This window comes from Phalacrocorax aristotelis, chromosome 1, assembly GCF_949628215.1.
Source record: "Phalacrocorax aristotelis chromosome 1, bGulAri2.1, whole genome shotgun sequence".
Lineage (NCBI taxonomy): Eukaryota > Metazoa > Chordata > Aves > Suliformes > Phalacrocoracidae > Phalacrocorax > Phalacrocorax aristotelis.
In genome coordinates this window covers 129,488,112-129,510,657 of record NC_134276.1, presented here as the reverse complement: position 1 = coordinate 129,510,657, position 22,546 = coordinate 129,488,112, and the positions used below count along the sequence as shown (strand labels likewise).

Genomic DNA, 22,546 nt, shown 5'->3' with positions numbered 1-22,546 from the left:
AAAAGCTATCTCTCTGAATGATTAGCTTTCACAGCCAGAACAAGACAGCTCTCCCAGGAAGACAGAGGAAATATTGGAACGGTCCTGGTTTTGGCTGAGATAGAGTTAATTTTCTTCCCAGTAGCTGGTATAGTGCCATGTTTTGGATTTAGTATGAGAATGATGTTGAAAACACACTGATGTTGCTAAGTGATGCTTACACTAGTCAAGGGCTTTTTCAGCTTCCCATGCTCTGCCAGGTGCAGAACAAGCTGGGAGGGGAGGGGGCACAGCCAGAACAGCTGACCTGAACTGACTAAAGGGATATTCCACATCATAGGACGTCGTGCTCAGCATATAAAGCTGGGGGAAGAAAAAGGAAAGGGGGGACGTTTGGAATGATGGTGTTTGTCTTCCCAGGTAACTGTTAGTGATGGAGCCCTGCTCTCCTGAAGACGGCTGAACGCCTGCCTGCCCATGGGAAGCAGTGAATGAATCCCTTGTTTTGCTTTGCTAGCATGCATGACTTTTGCTTTGCCTATTAAACTGTCTTTATCTCAACCCATGAGTGTCCTCACTTTTACACTTCCAATTCTCTCCCCCATCCCACTGGGGGGTAGTAAGCAAGCGCTGTGTGGTGCAGAGTTGCTGGCTGGGGTTAAACAACAACATGGAGGAAAGAATCTTGTGTGTGAGCAATAGACAATTCTGCATGAGGATGTACCGCTTAAAATTTTTACCCTGAGAACCTGGTAACTCAGGCCAGCCAAGTCTCTGATAAATGGCATAGAGCTGTCCGGACCAACCCTCCCCTCTATTCTGTTTTACTTTTAAAATTATGCTCCAGAAGGGGCTCTGATAAAGTCTCATTGGCTTATCAGCGTGGTTGGGCTTGTTTCTGATACAGAATTCTCCCTCCTCATTCCCAGCTAGCGGATCAGGGTCTGTCCCTCATCCACTCACTTTCCCCCTTCCAGCCTCAGCAGCATTTTCACATAATTTTCATGTCTACAAACTGGACCACAGCTGCTGCACTCTGAACAGACTGCATATGCCTGCCTCTCTGCCCTCACACCTCAGCTTCTCCCTGTAGCCACAGAAACGACCAGTGACGTCCAGTGGTACCAGCAGACTGTGGCCTTAGTACCTCTGTAATACACACCTTGTACTGTCAAATCTGTCAAAGCATTCTATTGCTCTGGATCAGCTGGAAAAAATCCCAAACTAAAATGTTAAATCTTTCAAAAAATAAATTGTTCTTAACCTCAGTCCAGGTACTTCTAAGGCCTGAGGCCCCTGCTCCCGGAGAAATCTGCTCTTTGTGTAAAATACGGCCAGGAGGTCATAGCTGATGGAGCTGTGCAGCAGGACATGGTAAGGTAGGAGGCAGAGACCTGTGCTGATTCCACAGGGGGGAATTCCTTCTCAGCCACAAATCTGAACACCAGTTTAAGTATGGATTACATCAGTGAGAAGCCCAGGAAAGTACAGAGGCCCATGTTCAAAAAGACCCTTCCTCTCTGATTAAATGTAACTGCTGCAGGGACTTCGGTAAAACACTCACACTGAGTCACCGTACCACCACCTTCCCCACTGGCCAGTACACCAGCAAACACTGACAGTATAGAACTTCTTACACTCTCAGCCAGTAGCATGCTTGATTTTGCCTATCTTTACCTCTGTTCCTGTTTTCTTCTAACTCTGATTTCCTTTCTGGTATTTCAGGCCAATGCCCTTTTCATCTGCTTCTCATTCCTGCCATACTTTGTGTCTGTTTCCACTCTGCCTTAGAAGACCTAAACCATTTTTCTTCGTCACTCACTCACTCTCTCTCCTGTTTCAAATCCCTTTCCAGTCTTACTGATTTAACTCCTTCCTTTTTCATTTTATCAAACAATCCCTCTATCCTTTTATTCCAGGGCTATTGCTCCGCGATCTCTAGGACACATATGGGTGTGACCCTTAACAGTCCTGTAAATTCACCCTGGGATGCAGCTGCTATTTAACTCAGAGAGCCAAAGCCTTATCTCGACAAAGCAAAGACACTCCTGCACACGTACCCACATAGCTGTAGCAACATAAAATTCAGCATGAACCAATTGCTTGAACATCCACCAGTTGCTGGGATGGCTTTTGAAGCCCACTTTAAACTCCTTGCTACTGACACCAAACCATTACAGCACCTACCTTGCCCATGTTAAACTCAGCTCTGCTTTGCTGACTTGTACAGCTGTGACAGTAAGTCATCACTGCCAGGGTGTATTTCCATGGAAGTTATTTTGTGCTGCAGTGTGTTTACTTGGCGTGTGCTAGGATTGGGCTCAGAGGTTTGAAATAGGGCATAGCTGAAAAAGAGTAAAAATAGGAGCACAGAACTCTCAATTTAACACAACTATCTTAACACACAGAAAATACTAATGTCAACAGGGATTGCGAGCCACTAATGTCTAAACACTTGAGGCAGAACATCCTCTTGTGCCCACACAAACACTGCTTGAATTCTTTGTGTGAAACACTGCCTGGGAAGTCAGTTTAACTGCCTTCCAAAAGTTCCTCTGTATCACATCTACATGCAAGAAAGGGTCACTGCTGTTGTTCACCTTTCAAGGCCACACTGCATCGGGCAAACAGCTTTCCTCCAAAAGATTTATCAGGTAAAAGGCCTGTGTTTAAACTCTGAGATTGAAGAACAGAGACAAAAGGAATGGCTGCTTTCACACTTGCCGCAGCGAATAGCTTCCAATGTGGACTTTGTATCTGCATCCAAGAAAACGGTGCTTCCATACATCTTCTACAAGTTGTGTTATGGAACAATTTTCCTTCAGATCACTGATGTCTCTGTGAATAGGAAATTAACCTGCAGGGCTTTAAAATCTACTCCTGCTCAGCAATTAGCAACACTAACAGAAACGGACCCAAATGACCTAAGTCTGTTTGCTCAGAAATTCCACTATTTCTATGACGGTCTATTGAGATAAACTACATCCAGGATCACTTAATCAGTAATTTTTTAGTAGAGCTAAGAACCTGCTGGTACAGGTCTGATTTCTGAGGGAAACTGTTTATGCTGTGCTAAGGAAACTGATGAGGTATCAGTTTTTCTGTCTGATATCATTGCCTCATCCCAGACAGGAAAAAAATGTCTGTTCATCACCTCAACACAATAATGTTACTCAACATGCTGTATATTGTATGTCCTACTGCAAACAGTAGTATTCCACTGAAATACCTACTACTAAGTTTACAGATACTTATTTATTGGATGGCATTATTTCCACAACTGATGATTATTTGGTCTTTTTGGAAGATCTCAAAAGTATCATTTTACACTTTGAAAACCTTGAGTCACTGGGACATTTGGGGAAAAAAAGCTTGTACTACATTTGCATATGGTGCGGAGCCCAGTGATGCATGGCTGATATTCTGGGTAGCTTAAGTTCCGTTTCTGTCATATTCTACAAGCGAAATTAAAATCAACAGCTAAAGATCTCATCTAGGACAATCTGAGTTTTTGAGGTAGGAGGAAAAAGTAAGGTTTTGCTTAATAAAATATTAAGGATAGATCGCTGAAGGAGACCCCAGACTCAGGACCCTTCTCAATACAGACTCTGTTCCCATGAGATCCACAAGAGAGTTTTATTTTTTACAACAAGCATAACATTTAGCCCAGAGAGAAGAAACCATATTAAACAAAGTTTGGGAAATGTTAAATGCGCCAGATAAGAACACTTGTGGAGGAAAACATGCATAGGGACTTTTAGAAACGTGTAGCCACAGAAGAGCTTGCACCAGTTTAACAGTGTTCCATGGGCCATAAACAGTTAATTGCTGCTCTCAGGGCATTTCTTTCCCACACCCCACCCTGGTGCCTTTACTGCAATAGCCCAAGTTTCTCGCACATCCTTTATACCTCTGTGACATGGCATCCCTGATACTTCCAAGTCCACTCAACACCTCTGCATATCCCGATTCACATCTAGCATCTTCACACATACCTTTGGCCACCTCTTCCCTCCCCTCATGTATCCTGTGAGACTACCACCACCACAAAAGCTTCATGTCTCTCTGTTGGCTCACCTATCTTCGCCGGCCCGTAGGATGAGTGAGAACGCGATTTGCTGTGCACGTTGGGACTCAAGGTACACGCTGATTAAATCTGCAGTAAGCGCGTGGACTGACAAGCTGGATAATGCCAACACATGCTCGCTGGGTCTAACAGTGACTAACACTGTCACTCTCTCTGCGGAGCATCTTCTCTACCTACAGCTCTGATTCTCACGGCACTAACAGAAACTTAAGATCTTTGAGACCGCTTTGACAGATTTGATTACAATCAGCAAGTAGCATCTGAATTTGACAATTCAGATTGTCAATTTGATAATTACATAACATAAAACCCAACTAAAACTATCAAAAGATGTGACTGATACCATTAGAAGAGGGATCACTTATGCAGTTTTACTGGAAAACTACTCAGATGTCTTTTAATTTTGGATTATCAACATCCTTCACTATTCACAGACAGAAGGAATTAAAGATTAACCTTCATTCTCTGTTAGATCTCATTTCCGACAGTTTCAACAGAGGTTATTTTTTTCTTGCAAAAACATGTGCAACATTTTGCTTCGTCTAATTTCTTACACGTATAAACAGAATTTTTCTCCTCTCTGGTTCTTTTAACAGAAGTAATTTCTCACCACAAAAGATGAATTTTGCCGCCTTCTTGAAGGACTCTTTTAGTGCTTGACAGCAGATTCCTCTTGGATGCAACTTTACGAGGTCTGGGTAGAACATTCTAGCTCCTGATGGGCACATCTGCAGACTTACCTTAGAGCCAGGCGGACATAGCAGGGCAGCGCCACAGTCAACCCTACTGCTCCCATCTTGCTTTACTTGTCATTGTCAGTGAAATGGCTTTGATATTTAGACCATAAAATTTTAAAGTAATTGTTCCTTTTCTGCGGGTAGAATCATAGAATCGTTAAAGTTGGAAAAGACCCTTAAGATCATCAAGTCCAACCGCTAACCTATCACTGCCAAGTCCACCACTAAACCATATCCTCAAGCACCACCTCTACCCTTCTTTTAAATACCTCTAGGGATGGAGACTCCACCACCTCCCTGGGCAGCCTGTTCCAATGCCTGACATCCCTTTCAGTGAAGAAGTTTTTCCTAATATCCAATCTAAACTTCCCCTAGCGCAGCTTGAGGGCATTTCCTCTTGTCCTATCACTTGTTACTAGGGAGAAGAGACCAACCTCCACCTTGCTACAACCTCCTTTCAGGTAGTTGTAGAGAGCAATAAGGTCTCCCCTCAGCCTCCTCTTCTCCAGACTGAACAACCCCAATTCCCTCAGCCGCTCCTCATAAGACTTGTGTTCTAGACCCTTCACCAACTTTGTTGCCCTTCTCTAGACACACTCCAGCACCTCAATGTACTTCTTGTACTGAGGGGCCCAAAACTGAACACAGTACTCGAGGTGCGGCCTCACCAGTGCCGAGTACAGGGGCACGATCACCTCCCTGCTCCTGCTGGCCACACTATGCCTGATACAAGCCAGGGTGCCGTTGGCCTTCTTGGCCGCCTGGGCACACTGCCGGCTCATGTTCAGGCAGCTGTCAACCAACACCCCCAGATCCTTTTCCTCCAGGCAGCTCTCCAGCCACTCCTGCCCAAGCCTGTAGCGTTGCATGGGGTTGTTGTGACTCAAGTGCAGGACCCGACACTTATCCTTGTTGAATCTCATGCTGTCGGCTCCAGCCCAATGATCCAGCCTGTCCACGTCCCTCTGTAGGGCCTTCCTGCCCTCCAGCAGATCGACACTTCCACCCAGCTTGGTGTCATCTGCAGACTTACTGAGGGTGCACTCAATCCCCTCATCCAGATTATCAATGAAGATATTGAACAGGACCGGCTCCAACACTGAGCCCTGGGGAACACCACTCGCGAGTGGCCACCAACTGGATTTGACTCCGTTCACCACCACTCTCTGGGCTCGGCCGTCCAGCCAGTTTTTAACGCAGCACAGAGTGCACTTGTCCAAGCCGTGAGCAGCCAGCTTCTCCAGGAGAATGCTGTGGGAGACAGTGTCAAAGGCCTTACTAAAGTCCAAGCAGACAACGTCCACAGCCTTCCCCTCATCCACTAAGCAGGTCACCTTATCATAGAAGGAGACCAGGTTAGTGAGGCAGGACCTCCCTTTCATAAACCCATGCTGGCTGAGCCCGATGCCCTGGGTGTCCCACATGTGCTGTGGAATGGCATTCAAGACGATCTGCTCCATGACCTTTCCCAGCACCGAGGTCAGGCTGACAGGCCTGTAGTTCCCCGGATCCTCCTTCCGACCCTTCTTGTAGAGGGGCGACACATTCGGTAGTTTCTAGTCATCGGGGACCTCCCTGGTTGACCAGGACTGCTGATAAATGACGGACAGTGGCTTGGCGAGCTCCTCTGCCAGCTCCCTCAGTATCCTCGGGTGGATCCCATCCGGCCCCATGGACTTGTGAACATCCAGGTGAAGGAGCAGGTCAGTGACTGCCACCTCTTCAACAACCGAGACTTCATTCTGCATACTATCTCCATCTCCCAGCACAGGGGTCTGACAACCCTGAGGATGACCAGTCTGACTATTAAAGACTGAGGCAAAGAAAGCATTAAGTACCTCAGCCTTCTCCGCACCTTTCCTGGCAAGGTTACCTTCCCCATCCAACAAAGGAGGGAGATTCTCCCTGGCTCTCCTTTTGTCACTGATGTATTTATAAAAACATTTTTTGTTATCTTTAACGGTGGCGGCCAGTTTAGGTTCCAGCTGGGCCTTCGCCTTCCTAATCTTTTCCCTGCATAACCTCACAACATCCTTGTAGTCCTTCTGAGTCACCTGCCCCTTCTTCCAAAGGTGGTAAGCTCTCCTTTTTTACTTGAGTTCCAGCCAAAGCTCCCTATTCAGCCAAGCCAGTCTTCTCCCCCGTCTGCTCGACTTACGGCACATGGGGATGGCCTGCTCCTGTGCCTTTGAGACTTCCTTCTTTAATAACACCCAACCTTCCTGGACTCCTTTGCCCTTCAGGACTGCCTCCCAAGGGACAGTGTTAACCAGGCTCCTTAACAATTCAAAGTCTGCCCTTCTGACGTTCAGGGTAGTGGTTTTGCTGACCCTCTTCCTTACTTCTCCAAGAATCAAGAACTCTATCATGTCATGGTCACTGAGCCCAAGACAGCCTCCAACCACCACATCACCCACCAGGCCTTCTCTGTTCATAAACAGCAGGTCCAGCGGGGCACCTCCCCTTGTTGGCTCGCTCACCAGCTGCATCAGGAAGTTATCTCCCACACACTCCAGGAACCTCCGACACTGCTTTCTCTCTGCTGTGTTGTATTTCCAGCAGACATCTGGTAAGTTGAAGTCTCCCACAAGAACTAGGGCTAGAGACTGAGAGACTTCAGCCAACTGCTTGTAGAGTACTTAATCTGTCTCCTCATCCTGGTTGGGTGGTCTATAACAGACTCCCACCAGGATGTCTCCCTTATTGGCCTTCCCCCTGACCCTTACCCATAAGCACTCAACTTTATCATTACCGTCATTGAGTTCTAGACAGTCAAAACACTAACATACAAGGCCACCCCTGCACCTCTCCTTCCTTGCCTGTCCCTTCTAAAGAGCTTGTAGCCATCCATTGCAGTGCTCCAGTTGTGTGAGTCATCCCACCATGTTTCCGTGATGGCAACCACGTCATAGTTTCCCTGATGCGCGATGGCTTCCAGCTCCTCCTGTTTATTGCCCATGCTGCGTGCATTGGTATAAATGCACTTCAGTTGATCTATTGATCTCTTTTCCAACACAGGTATGCCACCCCTAGGCTCATTCCTAGCAAGCCTGGTTTTATCCCCTTCCCCCTTCGTATCTAGTTTAAAGCCCTTTCAACAAGGCCTGCTAACTCCTGAGCCAGAATCCTTTTCCCCCTTTGTGACAGGTGAACCCCATCTGTCTCCAGCATGCCTGGTGTCATGTAAACTGCCCCATGATCAAAAAAACCAAAATTCCACTGCTGGCAGTTATGCTGGAAAGCTTTGCATGGAGAAACAACAAATGTTGCAGTATAACAATATGAACTTTGGTTAATCCATATGGCAATCTAATTTGCCCCACGGGCAAAAATACCTTGGATTTTGAAGCTTTTTCCAAACACTAAGAAAACTTGTTAATAACAGCTAAAGGCTTGCAGCCATCTGCATGTGGGCACGCAAGCTTGAAGGGGTTTTGTCTGCACTCCCTTAGGGTTCCACACGAAAAGCCCTTTTGTAATTCCACTTAGAATTAAGGAAGGGGAACACCTTTTGCTTTCCTGAGCAATTAGGGTGTGCAAGCAGGTATCTTAAGTTGTGATTTCTGAGATTCAAAGAACTCCTGCCAAGCCCCATCCGATTTCGCTGTAAAGAAGCGCTAAATAGGACACATTTTGAGAGAAAGCGAAACTGGCAACTCTTCAAGAGTACCAACAATGCAAACGCCGGCATGCCCATGCCCCTCAAAGCTCCCCAGCACCTTCAAAACACCCGGGCGCTTCTGCAGTCCCGCAAACGGCGGGACCCGGCCGAGCTCTGGCACCCGGCCACGGACACACCGGCGCCACCTGACCTGCACCAATTAAGTTACGCCTCACGAGTTTGCTCCGGAATCCTAAGTAAACAAGCGAATAAGGCCCGCTCGCTCTCAGGGCCCGCTACTCCCGGCTCCGCCGAGGAGCCTCCGTGGCGGCGGACAAGGACCGCCACCGCGGGGTCGCTCAATCCCTCCGGCGGGGGGTGGGGGTGCGTGGTGGTCTCTGTGGCGGGAGGCGGCCGCTCTATCCCCGCGCTCTATGGTTGGTGGCGGAGGACCGATGCCACCGCGGAGCGCAGCGGCCGGCCCGCCGCCCCCTTCCCCGTTTTCTGCGGGAAAGAAGGGCCCGTCTCCCCCACGTCCCCGCCCCACCGCCGCCTCACCTTCATCCCGCCCCGGTGGCGGTGGCGGTTCACCCCCACCCCGCGCAGCCGTTGAGGCACGCGCATGCCCCGCCCCACCGGCGGCACGCGGGGCTGGGCGGTGAGGGGAGGGGGCGCCGGCAGCAGAGCGCCTGCGCGCGGGGGCGGCTGTTGGTTGGCCGGGGGCGCGGGACCGCGCCGGGAGCGGGGCTGGGTCTCCCAGGGTCGAGCGGTGTCCGGCCCGGCGGCGCCCCTCGGCCGCCCTCGTAAGTTAAAAGCGGTTGAAAAGGGCTTAAAAAGCGGTTAAAAAGTGGGTGAGCGCTGTGGAGAACCGCTTGCCGTGAGGGCGGGCCTGCCCCCGGCCCGCGGGGAGAGGGGGAGTACGGGAGGGAGCGGGGTGTGGGGACCGGGTGAAGCTCTGGAGGGAGGAGTGTAAAGGTGGAGGGGAGGGGATAACTAATTTCCGCATGGTCTTTCAGTTTTAAATCCGGAGCGAAGGGGGTTTTGCCTCGCTTTTGTGAGGCAACTTGGAGCGTCTGGTGCGTGGAGGAAAGTTTGTCTCGGCTTCTGCAGCTCGTTGCCTCTAGGCTGTCCCTGGCCTCTGTAGGGGGTCCCTCTGCAGGTGGTTCCCGGGGAACAGCAAAGGCAGGACTCGGGGATGCGATCTTGCAAATGCATCAGCCGGTACACAACTTCGTTGCGGTGCAGCGTGACTGATGTAATTGGAAACAGTTACATATCTCAAAATAATGTACCAGGTAGAAGTACTTACTGTATCGGGCTCAAAGGTTGTAAGTCAGGGGGATGGGTGTAGTGGACTGGGGTTTTTCTTTTAACCAAAGCGTTTATGGTAAAGTACATTTAGGTATATTTATTACATTTCATGCATAGAGAAACTGGATTGCAGGCAAGTGATGCTGTACTCAAAAATTTTCTCACTGATGAGACCTAAACTGCTTCACTCATTGCTCTAGATATTATTTTGGAGGACCCTGAACAGTGATCAGAGAGCTTGAGAGGAGGCTTGCACAGGTTCATGGGAGCCCTCATTTGATGAAAATGCCCCAGTTTGCGATGATGGAAATGTGTTTATAGGTCTTGAGGGAAAGCAGAAGCTGGACCACTAGTGGGAGTATTTGAGGAGGTTTGGTTTCTGAGTCATAATACAAATACTTTTTAAACTATAGCTCTGATACGATTAGAAACCTTGTAGACTTAATATTTTCACGGCGCTGTGGTAGTGATAGTCAAAAAGGAGAATACCTATATTCAGTTTCTTACTGATACCTGCTTGTTTCAAAGAGTTAATAGTGACGATCTCTTATCAATCTAACATTCTTTCCACCCTGTCACTTAACAGCTATGGAAATGCCCAAGGGGCAGCTGAGTCAGTTTAGAAGAGCTCACATTTCAACAAAGAGTTTTAGAGAAAAGGAAGGTGAAAGTTTGATGTAACTGAGGTGGCTAATGTTAAAAAAAAAAAAAAACCCAAAGAAATAAACTTTGTTATTGTGTGAACAGAACTCTGTTCATATTCTTTAAATATTTACACTTTTTATCAGTAACGTTGGTAGTTATGTGAGACGCTTTTTCTCTGAAGACTTTTCTCTGCAGCTCAGTGACTATTCTGTAAGTCTTCTGTTGTTAATTACAAATACTCTGACTAAATTTAGACTACTGAAAAGTGTGACTTTGGAGTTTTGTAGTATTCTCTGTCACTATTCAACTTAGATAATGTTTCATGAACCTTTCTTTAACACCGTAAAGTATATCACCTTTCGTGCAAGATACTGTTATCATTAATGAGTTTTCTTGATAAACACTTTAAGTATGATCAGTCATGGTTTTGATTTATATAGGTATTTCCTTGTCATTTTTGTAACAGCTGTATTTCATTTTCATAAATACTTTTCAGTTAGAAGTAAGAAATTTTGTTACTTCAGCTTTGGAAGGCTTGGGGTTTTCTCTTTCTCTCTGCTTTGACTTGCCACATTCTTCTCTTTTAAGTAATACTTAGGAAAAAAATAGAAGTTGAGGTGTGCTTGATTTCTATTTTTTGTCATGTGATCCTAAATCTAAGTCGCCTGAAGGAGTTTGGTGAACTTTGGTTTTGCTAGCTCAGAGGTGGAGATTCTGAAGCCTGGTCAAATGACTGCCTGCTTTGATGCAAGGGTTCAGTTAAAAACCTGCTGGTTTAGGCATATATGTTGTCCAGAAGCCATGCAGCTGGTGTGCAACTGGACTAGCTGTTTTCTGCTTCAGAGGCTGGTTTTTTGCACTGTGTATAAATGTCCTGGTTTTGTCTGGGATAGAGTTAATTTTCCTCCTAGTAGCTGGTAGAGTGCTGTGTTTTGGATTGTGAGAATAATGTGATAACACGCTGATGTTTTACTTGTTGCTGAGCAGTGTTTATGCAGAGTCAAGGACCTTTCAGCTTCCCATGCTCTGCTAGTGAGGAGGCCCACAAGATGCTGGGAGGGGGCACAGCTGGGACAGCTGACCCCAACTGGCCAAAGGAATATTCCATACCATATGACATCATGCTCAGTATATAATTTGGAGGGAGTTGGCCGAGAGGCAGCGATCGCTGCTTGGGGATGGGACGGGCATTAGGCAGCAGGTGGTAAGTGGTTGCATTACCTGTTTTTCCTGGGTTTTGTTTCTCTCTCTTTTTGTTGTTTTCCTTTTCATTATAATTTATTATTAGTAGTATTACTTTGGTTTATTTCAATCATTGAACTGTTCTTTACCTACAAGTTTTCTTACTTTTGCCCTTCTGATTCTCTCCCCATCCCAGCTGTGGGGGAGAAGGTGAGTGACCAGCTGTGTGGTGCTTGGTTGCTGACCGGGGTTAAACCATGACAAAATGGGTCTTTGAAAATTTTGTGAAACAATGGCATAGAGCTTCCATCACTCTTTTCTGGTTAGTTTTTAACATATTTAGGAGTTTTCGTAAGTATGTGTGTCTGTGCTTTTTTCCTGTTGGAAGTGCTTTGGCATATGTGCAAGTAATGTGCTTTACAGCTATGTTTGTGTCATCTTGGTGTCCTTAAATTTTTTTTAGCATATATGTGGTGGTGCTGCTGAGAGCAAAAACTGGGTAATGTTTATTTGTCAGGCAGTGAATTGTGGGATAAAAGTTATCATGCATTATAATTCAGATAATCCTTTTAAACTGATATAATGATTCTAAATGTAATTATAAATATCAGAAAAAATTTGGGGTCTGTAGCACTAACCTTGTGTCCACCTCAGTCTTCAGTCCTGTAGCTGACTGGAGAATAAAATTCATTGCAAGAGTTCAGCAGTGAGTGGGGAGGACCAATACCTGCTCAGTAACTAGAAGTGAAGGGTTGGAAAAGAGCCACTTTCTGTTTCTCTGCTTTTGAGTTAGGTATCATCCCCTGCAACCTTCTCTCTTGTTCATGGAAAGAGCCTAGAGCCTGGCTGCTATTTGGGTGCCAAGGAGGAGGGTTGTAGAGGGACAGGAGCTCTTGAACGCTGAGAGGAGGAGTCCACATCACATCTCATCTTTATCTCTCCAGACTCCCCAGCAAGATTCAGTGAGATGGGGAAAGGAGTTTAGTAACAGAGTGGGAGGAAGAGTGATACACTCTGTCCCACTGCATGAAATTTTACTGAGCTGCTTGTCCAAAAGGTTTAACAATATCCTGATTCTCGGGAGAGTATGTTTTTAGGATTACTTCCACAAGCATATGATTAAAATTGCTTGTTGCTATGTTGTACTAGATTTGTTGAAACAGTTTTGAATTCTGTCAAACACTGTTCTAGGTCATAACACTTCTAAAGGATATGAGTTAGAACTCTTAAATTGTATGTTTGAAACTTTCTCCTGCATAAAAATCCATCTGCAGAGTGGTTGAAAATCGGCATAGATGTAAATTGTATTCTAACATGGAAAAGTTCCTGTACATTTAATAGCTGAACAAAGTAATGCCATCTACCTCGTTTCTTGATACATGTCTTTGCTGTAGGCACTGACAGTGTGTAATCCTTACTGAGGTAAGACTGCAGAGATTAAAAAAAAAGTAAATTCTGTTCATGCCTAAGGAAGCTTCAACTGGAATGTCTTTGCTGCAGTTCTCATGCTGAAGTACCTCCATGAGAAACAAATAGCGGGATTCTCTTAGTTATGCATTCATAATATGTGTACAACTTTATTAGTTTACATTTTTTTTACAAATTTGTTCATAGATACTTGTAAACTGAAAATTATAAATCTGCTAAGTAGCCACAGGTCTCAACTTCTGTCCTTCATTGCTATAGCCTTCTGAGGTTGACACTTTGGTTTAAAGAAATCATTGTGAAGTATTTAAAGCCAAAATAAGAATATGCACTGTTTTAATATAGTGTTTTCCTCAGATGTGTTTTTTTGTGCAGGAGGTGAGTGAAGAACTTGGTCAGAAACATGTTGAGGGGTTTTGTGGTTTTTTTGTTTGGTTTTTTTTGTGAAGTGGCAAGGTCTTTGACATCTGGCATCCACTCCAGCAAGTAGCTGCCAGAAAAAGATAGGGTATTGCTGAGTTGAATCATGACTTTAACTTTCCATTATATGTGGGATTCCTGTGTTCACAGAAATCTGTTCTACCATGTGCTTTTTTCAGGATATTCCACTGATTTTGGAGGGAAGGTGTTTTTAAATTGTGCTGTATCTTTTTAAAAGATACTTCTGTGGTAAGCAGCTAGGTAATTACAGGGTGTGTCAGTACTGTTTGCTGTGTGCCTTGCTCCATCTCTTTGACTGCGCTTAGTCTGACAGTGCTGTGTCTTACACAGTGAGGTCAGTGGCTCAGCTATACTTGTGTAACAAGAGAGGCCATTCATAAATGTGTTTCTTGGCCTGGAGGCATTAAATTACATTTCCTAGCATAAAACCAGAGTTCACTGTATCTTAGGAAAGTAAAAACTGTACTGGAGTATTGGAATAGCACCTGGTCAGTTTGCCTGTCCTTGGTAATGATGTTGGGTCACTTGCAGTAAAGACTCACTACTTGCTCAGTAAAGAAAGCATGAGCTTTTTCCTTTGGTAATCTCAGAAATCTTAATGTGATGGTTTAGGTGCTGAGTGTTTGCCAAGAGTTAGGCATCTGTTTTATAAGTGAAATGTGACTGTATAAAAATGTCTGCTGCTTGCTCACCAAATTGTCTGGAAATGTTAAAGTAGCTGTATAATACACTGCCTAATATTTGAGATAGATGTTAAAGCATTGGAACAAAAGTTACCCTAAAGCCAAGATTCCTTTAGGGCCCTATATAAAGTGAAAATGTCAATTGAAATGTCTTCTGTATTGGTGACATTGTGACCTTGAGTTTGTCTACCTGAAGATAGATATGCATAGCTATGGCAGAACAGTTATACCATGTAGCAATAACTGTCTAGGTGAACTGTCACAAAGTGTCAGCCAGTTAATGTCAGGTGGCAGAAGTGTGTACTTACTATTCTGGACATCAGTAGAGGACAATGAAGCTCACACGCATAGCTCACAGGTGCCTGCTGTGGCTGGAGGTACAGGGTGAAGAGGACTCTCACCTGGGTATGCTAGTAGTCAGAAAATGACACACATTCTGAGTAAATAGGTATGAGTAATCATTAAGAAGCCCTACATATCAAGCAATGTGCTGGGTCTTTTAAACCACTTTTAAGTCAATATTTCACTTTAGCTAATGAAGTGCTGTATCAGGTGTAGGTGGCAAGGTGTTGGCAGCAGGGGTGGCCTCTGTGAGGAGAGGCCAGGGACTGCACCTGGGCTGAACATAGCCAGTTCTAGCCAGCAGCAAGATGGAACCACTGCTGGCCAAGGCTGAGCCCACCAGCCAAGTTGTTGGTGCCTCAGGGAAAATGTATTTAAGAAAGGGAAAAATGTGGCTCAGAGAAGTGAGGAGAAAGTGAGAAAAAAAGCAACCAACCAGAAAAAAAGTGAGAAACAGCTCTGTGAACACCAGGGGCAGGGAGGAGGCACCCCTGGTGCTGAGCAGATACCCACTCTGCAGCCTGTGGAGGACCCTGTGCTGCAGCAGATGAGCATGCCCTGAAGAAAGCTGCAGCCCATGGAGAGCCCATGCCAGAGCAGGGTCCTGGCAGGGACTGCAGCCTGTGGAGAGGAGCCCACACAGGAGCAGATTTTCTGGCAGGAACTGTTGCCTGTGGAAGGGACCCGTGCTGGAGCCATTTGTCCTACCCCACAGGAAGGACCCACATTGGAGCAGGGGAAAAATGTGAGGAGGAAGGAGTGACAAAGAGGAGCTGTTTTGGACTGACCCCCATTCCCCATCCCCCTGCACTGTCATGGGGTGGGGAGTAGAGGAGGTAGGAATGAAAGAGTGAAGTTGAGCTGGGGAAGTAGAGGGTAAATGTAGTTTTTTGTCTCTCACTATCCTACTATATTTTTAATTGGCAGTAAATTAATTTTCCCCAAGTCGAGTCTGTCTTGCCTGTGACAGTAATTGATGTGATCTCCTTGTCTTTATCTCGACCCATGAGCTTTTTCATCTTATTGCCTCCCTCTGCCCTGTTAGAGAGGGGGAAAGTGAAGGAGTGGCTGGGTGGGTGTCTGGCAGCCAGAAAATCAGTGGCACACATTCAAAGGACAATGGACATCACTCATACCAGTGCTCAGGGGCTGCATCTTTTGTCCAGTGCATTCGCTATGGAGCAAGTTGTTCAGCTCTTCAATCATAAAGGAAAGCAGGTTGGAACACGGGAATAGTGCCCCTCATCTGGGGTGATGTTGCGTGGAAGAACAATGGCATCCCTGGCAGGGATAGGTGAGATACTGAGACACTCCTGTTTTCTTCTCCATCCTGCATGTCAGAGTCTAAGATGTATGGAGAGTCTTCTTTCAGTGCTTTTCTGCTATGATGTTCCTTTTGTACAAAATGGATTTTTTATTTGCCTGCCAAGCCTTTCCTCATTTAAATGTGTTGCAATTGCTTCTTCCATGATGCCCACATGCATGGAGACAATAAGTTATGTAAGCTAAATATCTGGGTTATTTCCTGGTGTGTTATGTAGTCTTTATGTGTAATTCAGGGTGTTGGAGGTGCTGGTACTTTTATTCTTTTGCATTGAGTATCAAGCAGTTATCAAGTAATAAATAGCAAGGAAAGAGCGTGGAGCCAGCACATCTGTTTATTTTCTTCACATAACTGGAATGTTTTAGCTGGCAGTGGCTGTTATTCTAGTCAGGCCCCACAAATGTACCTTGTTCTGTTTCTTTATAACTCGTACATTTCCTCTTTAAAATTGCCTGGTTCAGGGCAGTTTGTAGGCTGTTACCAGTTATTGCCTAGAAATGGATATTATCCTCCTAAAATAACTATTCCTATTCAACTGAAAGCTGAACTACTGTTCTTCTGCTGGTAGTTGTACCAGGTCTTCTGACACCCTTCAGTGGGAAGGGTAGACGGAGGATCACAGAAGGTTGCTAGAAACACTGTTTGCCTTCTGATCTGGCTAGCCCCATGTTTGCATGAGAACTGATGCCGGTGCAGAGAAAGTATAGTCTGGGGACTGGAGTGGAGGGGAAGGTGAGATGGTGACAGTTGAGATCCAGGCTGGTCTAACTTTATGGCTGAGCAGTTAAAACACACAGTAGTCCTAAATGTTGGGGTTTTTTTTTCTGCACTGCGAAGTGCCTGAAACAAGGAAGTTTTTCCCCAAAATTCTTGTGCAGTCCTAATAAGGCCTTTGTGGCATAGAGAGACTTAATGGGGAAGCTTAGACATATGTTGTGCAATACATACATTCCAAGCAGGTAAGACCTCAAAGAGGTTTGAGTTACGGGAAATTAAGACATGAGGCTGTAGCTATCCTTTCTCTCCCTACCTCTAATACTGTCTATCTTAGCCACGTACCCGGTGTGTACTCAGGCCTCATCCTTTCTGTTTTGTCATTATCTGTATGTTGACTGGAAGCATGAGAAAATCCCGCCCCTTACCTGACATAGGTGGGTTCATAAATTCCTCTAACGTAAGTGCGGGTTTGTGGAAGGAAGTGTGTTTGGCAGCTTAATATATAGCAGGTAGGGAGGAGGCTTAGGCAGGTTTGCAGCAAAACTCTTCCTGGCAGCTGTGTACTGGTCTGGAGCTCGTCCAGCATGGCTAAAACTGTGGTGCTGCTGCCCTGGTAGCCTGGGGGAGCCCCAGATGGGCAAGATGTCAGCAATACATCCATCGTTTCCAGGCTGCTGATTCTGCGAGGTTGCTAGTGGAGTGTTATGGAGCAAAGCAGTGGAAAAGCACCAGTGAGGGACAACCTTGTAATAATGTTACCTTTTGTGAAAAGGTCACTTTCACAAAAGTTACATTTGTGATACTTTGTTAGCTTGTGTTACTTTTGTTGGTAAACCAGGCTGGTTGAAAGACCCTTGCATAAAGTATGCACACCTGTCAGGGGTGGCAGTGTCATGGGCAAGGATATCTGGGTGATAATGGAGAGCAGCGTAGTGGGAGCACCTGGCCTTCCCACAGGTATGAACAAGAAAGCAGGCAGCGTGATCTACATAAGAAGAATGGCATCTCTAACATTAAATACCTCCAAATGGAGCAGATACCAAAAAGGCTCCAATAGAAATTGTGGTTTGCTTTTATAAGCAAAGGCTTGAGCCTTTGTTTCTAATCGGATGGTTTGTTATAGTAACGATTTGTATGCAGTATTGCTTCTGGCACAGCGCTCTGTCAAGATACGCCTGAGTGCCCTGGCGCTGGCTCTGTTGTGCCAAGAGGAAAGGAGAGAGGCTGTCTGCCATTGCCAGCTGGGACCTGAGCCGAGGGGAGGAGCGTGTGGGATGGCACTACGGAGTCTCTTAGGGCTGGGGAAAAGTGAGATGTGTTCGGGTTTTTTTCTTTTTTTTTTTTTTTTTAAATCGTCCTGCAAGTTTTGAGCTGACTCTTTCCTGCAGCATTTGAGAGGTAACAGAAGTCTCTTTATGGTGTGGGGTTTCCTGGATGAAAAGTGTCTGCCGCTTGTGTAGCGCGGTCTATACTTGTTGGAGCGACTGCTCTACAGGAAGGAGGGATGTGGCAGCAGCAGTAGTGAGTGGTTTAATGTGCATGCTTCATTTGGCTTGAAATCCTGAGAAGTGCAAAGGGTGTTTGAGGCTTGGGTTTCTTTTGTTTGGGTTTTTTTTTAAATAGCCCATGACTACTTCATTTCTCAGTGCAGTTGGCATTTTGTTGTGTGGTTTTTTTTTTAAATAGGAAAAGGTAGTAGGATTGTAAGTGTTGTACAAAAGAGCTGTTAAAAACTTTCAGCTTAATGCCTTACAAAGAAACTAATCTGCTGAAAAGGAGGAAATGCCTGTGAAAGGAGCAGGTTTAGAATCTTGTAAAACTTGAGGACTTGATCTGTCTTGCATAGAAAAGCTGATGCTGTACAGTAATCTTTCTACCTTGTCAGCTGTAGAAGTCTTTCTTGGAGGGTTTAATGAAGAAAGCTCTGGGACGATCATGAAGCAGTATAGCAAACCTACTACTGCTTTTGCCTTTGTCCTAGATAAAATACTAAGTAATAGTCTACATAGTACAGAGCTCATAAATGTAGTCCCAAGGAACTCTTTCATGCTTCATTTCCTGCTTGAATTTATGAGAGTTTTTAAACTTAGATTGAAGGGTGTCCTTTTTGCTGCTGAACCTGTTCTGCTGTTTGTGATTTTGTGCGTGAGCTTGAGGAGGTAGCAGGGTCTTCTGGAAAATTCTGCATGATAGCAAACCTGTCTTTACTGGGCATTGTGAAACAGGTGGAGTTGGAAAGTTAGTGTGAATTAAAAACTAATTTTCCGTGCATCAGATGAAAGTGTCTTTCTGGAGCTGCTCTACAGATGTTCCATACAGGGAGAATTATTTTAAATATAACTACATGAAAAATAAAATTTAGTCAGAAAGTATGTTCATTGATTATTTGTACTGTTAAATACAACTTTTTTGATACATAATAATGTGACTCTAGGCTTCAGCATAGTTATCATAATGACTGTTTTTAACTAAAAATGTGTTGGGGGAAAAAGAAATGTTTGGAAAGTAATTAGTTTTTATGAACTCCAGTTACATAACAAATTTTATTTATAAGATAACTTTCCTTCACTAATACCTAGATCAGGGCCTCCAGTAATCCATCTTCCTGCTGACATTGTCTTCATCTACCTAGGATTTTTGCCTAGATGAAAAAGAACAGCCTTTAGTCTAGAATTTCTAAGTATCTCTGAGCTTGATAATGCTAGTGGCTTCAGTTAGGCTGCTAGGCAAATGCCCACTGCATATGGGTAGATTGACCCTGCAGCCCTTGCATGGGGAACCAGCTTGCACATATGCTCCTGACTTGCTCTGTGCTTGCACAGCCTGTCGGACTCTGATGCATATGTATTTCTGCTGGGGAAAACCCTGAATGAAGATGGATGGCTCTGATCTTTCTAGTTTGCTTAGGAAGAAGTCTTGGCCATGCTGGAACCTTGCTTACTGTTTTGGGCTGCCTGGTGGAGAGCAAGGTAGGGCTTCGTGTTCATGCCAACAGGCTCAAGGATCAGAACTGAAGCCCCTGTTTGTGGGGTGAATCATATTGCACTGCACTTCTGATCAGCTCCTACAGGCGGCCTATTCTGAACACTTCTAGGAACCTTGGAGCAAGCAAGTGGGGTTTGACATACGTTTCAAAAAACATAGCAAGCTACAGAACTTGAGTTGGCAGACAAGCTGTGGAGCACAGGTATGATGTTGGGGGAATGCAGAACATGCAGTGTTTATGTGCCTCGGTATCATCATAGATGTATTTAGAAGTATATTTAGTATCTGTCTAGATGTGAATATGTCTACATATAGATGGAGACCTTTCTCATTTTTCAATTATTTTGGAATTCTGGCTGATATCATATTTGGATAACTATGGGTTTTTTTTCTGGGTGTGTTTTGTTTGTTTGGGTTTTTAAAGTTGATTTTTGAAATGGGCACCATGGTGTTTTTAACATTGTGGCCTGAAGTGCTGTGCTCTTGTAGTCAGCTGCAACCTTCTAAACTAGGTTTCGTTATGCTTCACTGAGAATTTATTTCACAAGAAGAGTTGCACTTTCTATTCCTATGGAAGTTTCTTGGTACCTTTGAAAGTCAGATCTAGCTAGAGACATGTTTGAGAGCTATGATAAGAGTTAGTTGCACGACAGATTTTTCCACCCATATTTGAGGGATAGTCACCCTGAGTTACAAAATACAGAAGAAGGAAGAACAACATTTCCAGCATCTGGGGGTTGTTTATAGCAAGATTTGTTTAGTATTGAATTTTTATTGAGTTATTGCTTGCACATGTTTTAATGTCTGAGTGGGTGGTCTTTTTTTCACCCCCCAACCAATATATCAGCCATGATTTAGGGATATCAAAGATGACAAGAAGGGCTTCTATAAGTACATATGTAACAAAAGGAAGACACGGGAAAATGTAGGCCTCTTGCCCAATGGGATGGGGCACTTGGTTATGCAGGTCATGGAAAAGACTGAGCTACTGAATGCCTTCTTTGCCTCAGTCTCTACTAGCAGGACTAGGATTCGGTAATCCCAGGTCTCAGAGACCAGGAGAAAAGACTGGAGCAAGGAAGATGTACCCTTGGTTGAAGAGGATTGCTTAAGAGGTTGGTGAATACTTAAGCAAACTGGACATACATAGGTCTGTGGGCCATGATAGGATGCACCTGTGAGTGCTGAGGGAGCTGGCTGATGTCATTGTGAGGCCACTGTCGATAACCTTTAACCAATCATGGCAAATGGGAGAAGCACTCAAATACTGGAGGAAAGCAAATGTCACTACTGTCTTCAGGAAGGGCAAGAAGTATGATCCAGGGAACTACAGGCTTGTCAGCCTCGATAGCTGCTCCATCATCTTCCAAGGTAACCATTTCCAGGCATATGAAGGACAAGAAAATCATCAGGAGTAGTCAGCATGGATTCACCAAGGGGAAGTCATGCTTGACCAACTTGATAACCTTCTAGGAAATGACTGGCCTGGTAGATGAGGGGAGAGCAGTGGATATTGTCTGCCTGGACTTCAGGACAGCCTTTGATACTGTCTGCTGTAAGATCCGCATAGAGAAGCTGTTGGCATATGGGCTGGATAAGCAGACAGTGAAGTAGACTGAAAACTGTCTGAACAGCTGGGCCCAGAGGGTAGTTATCAGCAGCATGAAGTCTAGTGGGAGGTCAGTAACTAGTGGTGTACCCCAGGGATCAATACCGGGCCTGGTCCTGTTTAACATCTTCATTAATGATCTAGGTGATGGGGCAGGCTGTGCCCTTGGCAAGTTTGCAGGCTATGCCAAATTGTGAAGAGTGGCAGATATGCCAGAGGGTCCTGTTGCCATCTAGAGGGAGGAACAACTCCATGCGCCATTACATGCTGGGGACCACCCAGCTGGAAAGCAGCTTGGCAGGAAACGACTTAGGGTTGGTGGCACCAAGCTGAATGTGAGCCAGCATTTTGCCCTTGTGGCAATGGTGACATGTGGTATCCCGGGCTACATTAGGCAAAGTATTGCCAGCAGGTTGAGGGAGGTGATCATTTCCTTCTACTCAGCACTGGTGAGGCCACACCTGGAGTCCTATGTCCACTTCTGGTCTCCCTAATACAAGAAAGACATGGACATACTGAAGAAAGCCCAGCAAAGGGCCATGAAGATGATGAAGGGACTGGAGAATCTTTCCTATGAGGAAAGGCTGACAGAGCTGAAACTCTTCAGCCTGGAGAAGGCTCAGGTTGCAACTTCCCAATGTGTATAAATACCTGAAGGGAGGGTGCAAAGAAGATGCAGCCAGGCTCTTCACTGGTGCCTAGTAAGAGGACCAAAAGCAATAGGCACAACTGAAGCAGAGGAGGATCCAACTGAACATCAGGAAACACTTATTTTACTGTGAGGACCACTGAGACCTGACACGGGTTGACCAGGGAGGCTGTGGAGTCCCCATCTTTGGAAATATTCAGAAGCTCTCTGGACACAATCCTGGGCAACTGCATCTAGGTGGCCCTGCTTGAGCAGGGGGTTTGGACCAGACAACCTCTAGAGGTCCCTTCCAACCTCAACCATCCTGTGATTGTGATTTATGTATCCTCAATCTGTACTTAACTGGTAATGGTTTAACTTTATCTAATTGGAAGTTAGGAAGTGCAATGCATCTGCTCCATTATTTCATGTGAATTGCAGAACAACTATTGGGATTTATTAAGGTTGGAGTAGATTCTGCATGACTATTCTAGTCAGTATTTTGTTAAGGCTATTCCATTAATAATGCTTTTATACTACTTCTCCAAGTGTGGCTTTTTAACAGCAGGCCCTGGGACTAACTTTTTTCTTTTTTCTTTTAACAAGGCCCAAACTTTGATGTTCTTGGTTCTGGGTTAGCTGCCCAAAGTAGCAACCCAGGTATTTTAAGCTTAGTAGTGAAAGATCAGTTTTTCAAATGAAGAGTCGTTGGTGTGAAATAGCAAAGCCACACCCTCAAGAGGGGCAATAATCAAGTTTTCCTTTCATTTCTCTGACAGGCAATTTTTTATTGAGACTTAACCTCTTGCTTGTCCTTTTATTTCCAGTTATTGTCCTCTTAAGTTCACCA

General features: G+C 45.1%; 2 protein-coding genes across 5 annotated transcripts in view; one reads left to right on the top strand and one right to left on the bottom strand.

Annotated features, from left to right (window-relative positions):
- TMEM39A (transmembrane protein 39A) overlaps positions 1-8,981 on the bottom strand; it is a 30,440-nt gene extending 21,459 nt beyond the window's left edge. For both annotated transcript variants that reach the window (XM_075106770.1, XM_075106789.1), the window contains exon 1: positions 8,963-8,981. In XM_075106770.1, the coding sequence (XP_074962871.1) occupies positions 8,963-8,968 (6 nt within the window). In that variant the 5' untranslated portion in view covers positions 8,969-8,981. The remainder of the gene's footprint in view (positions 1-8,962) is intronic.
- A 105-nt stretch (positions 8,982-9,086) lies between these two features.
- Positions 9,087-22,546, top strand: part of B4GALT4 (beta-1,4-galactosyltransferase 4) — a 37,675-nt gene continuing 24,215 nt past the window's right edge. For 2 of the 3 annotated variants that reach the window (XM_075106817.1, XM_075106802.1), the window contains exon 1: positions 9,087-9,207. The gene's annotated coding sequence lies outside the window, so the exon portion shown is untranslated. Of the gene's footprint in view, positions 9,208-9,420; positions 9,700-22,546 lie in introns of those variants that run through there. The other variant, XM_075106810.1, reaches the window with a different exon arrangement.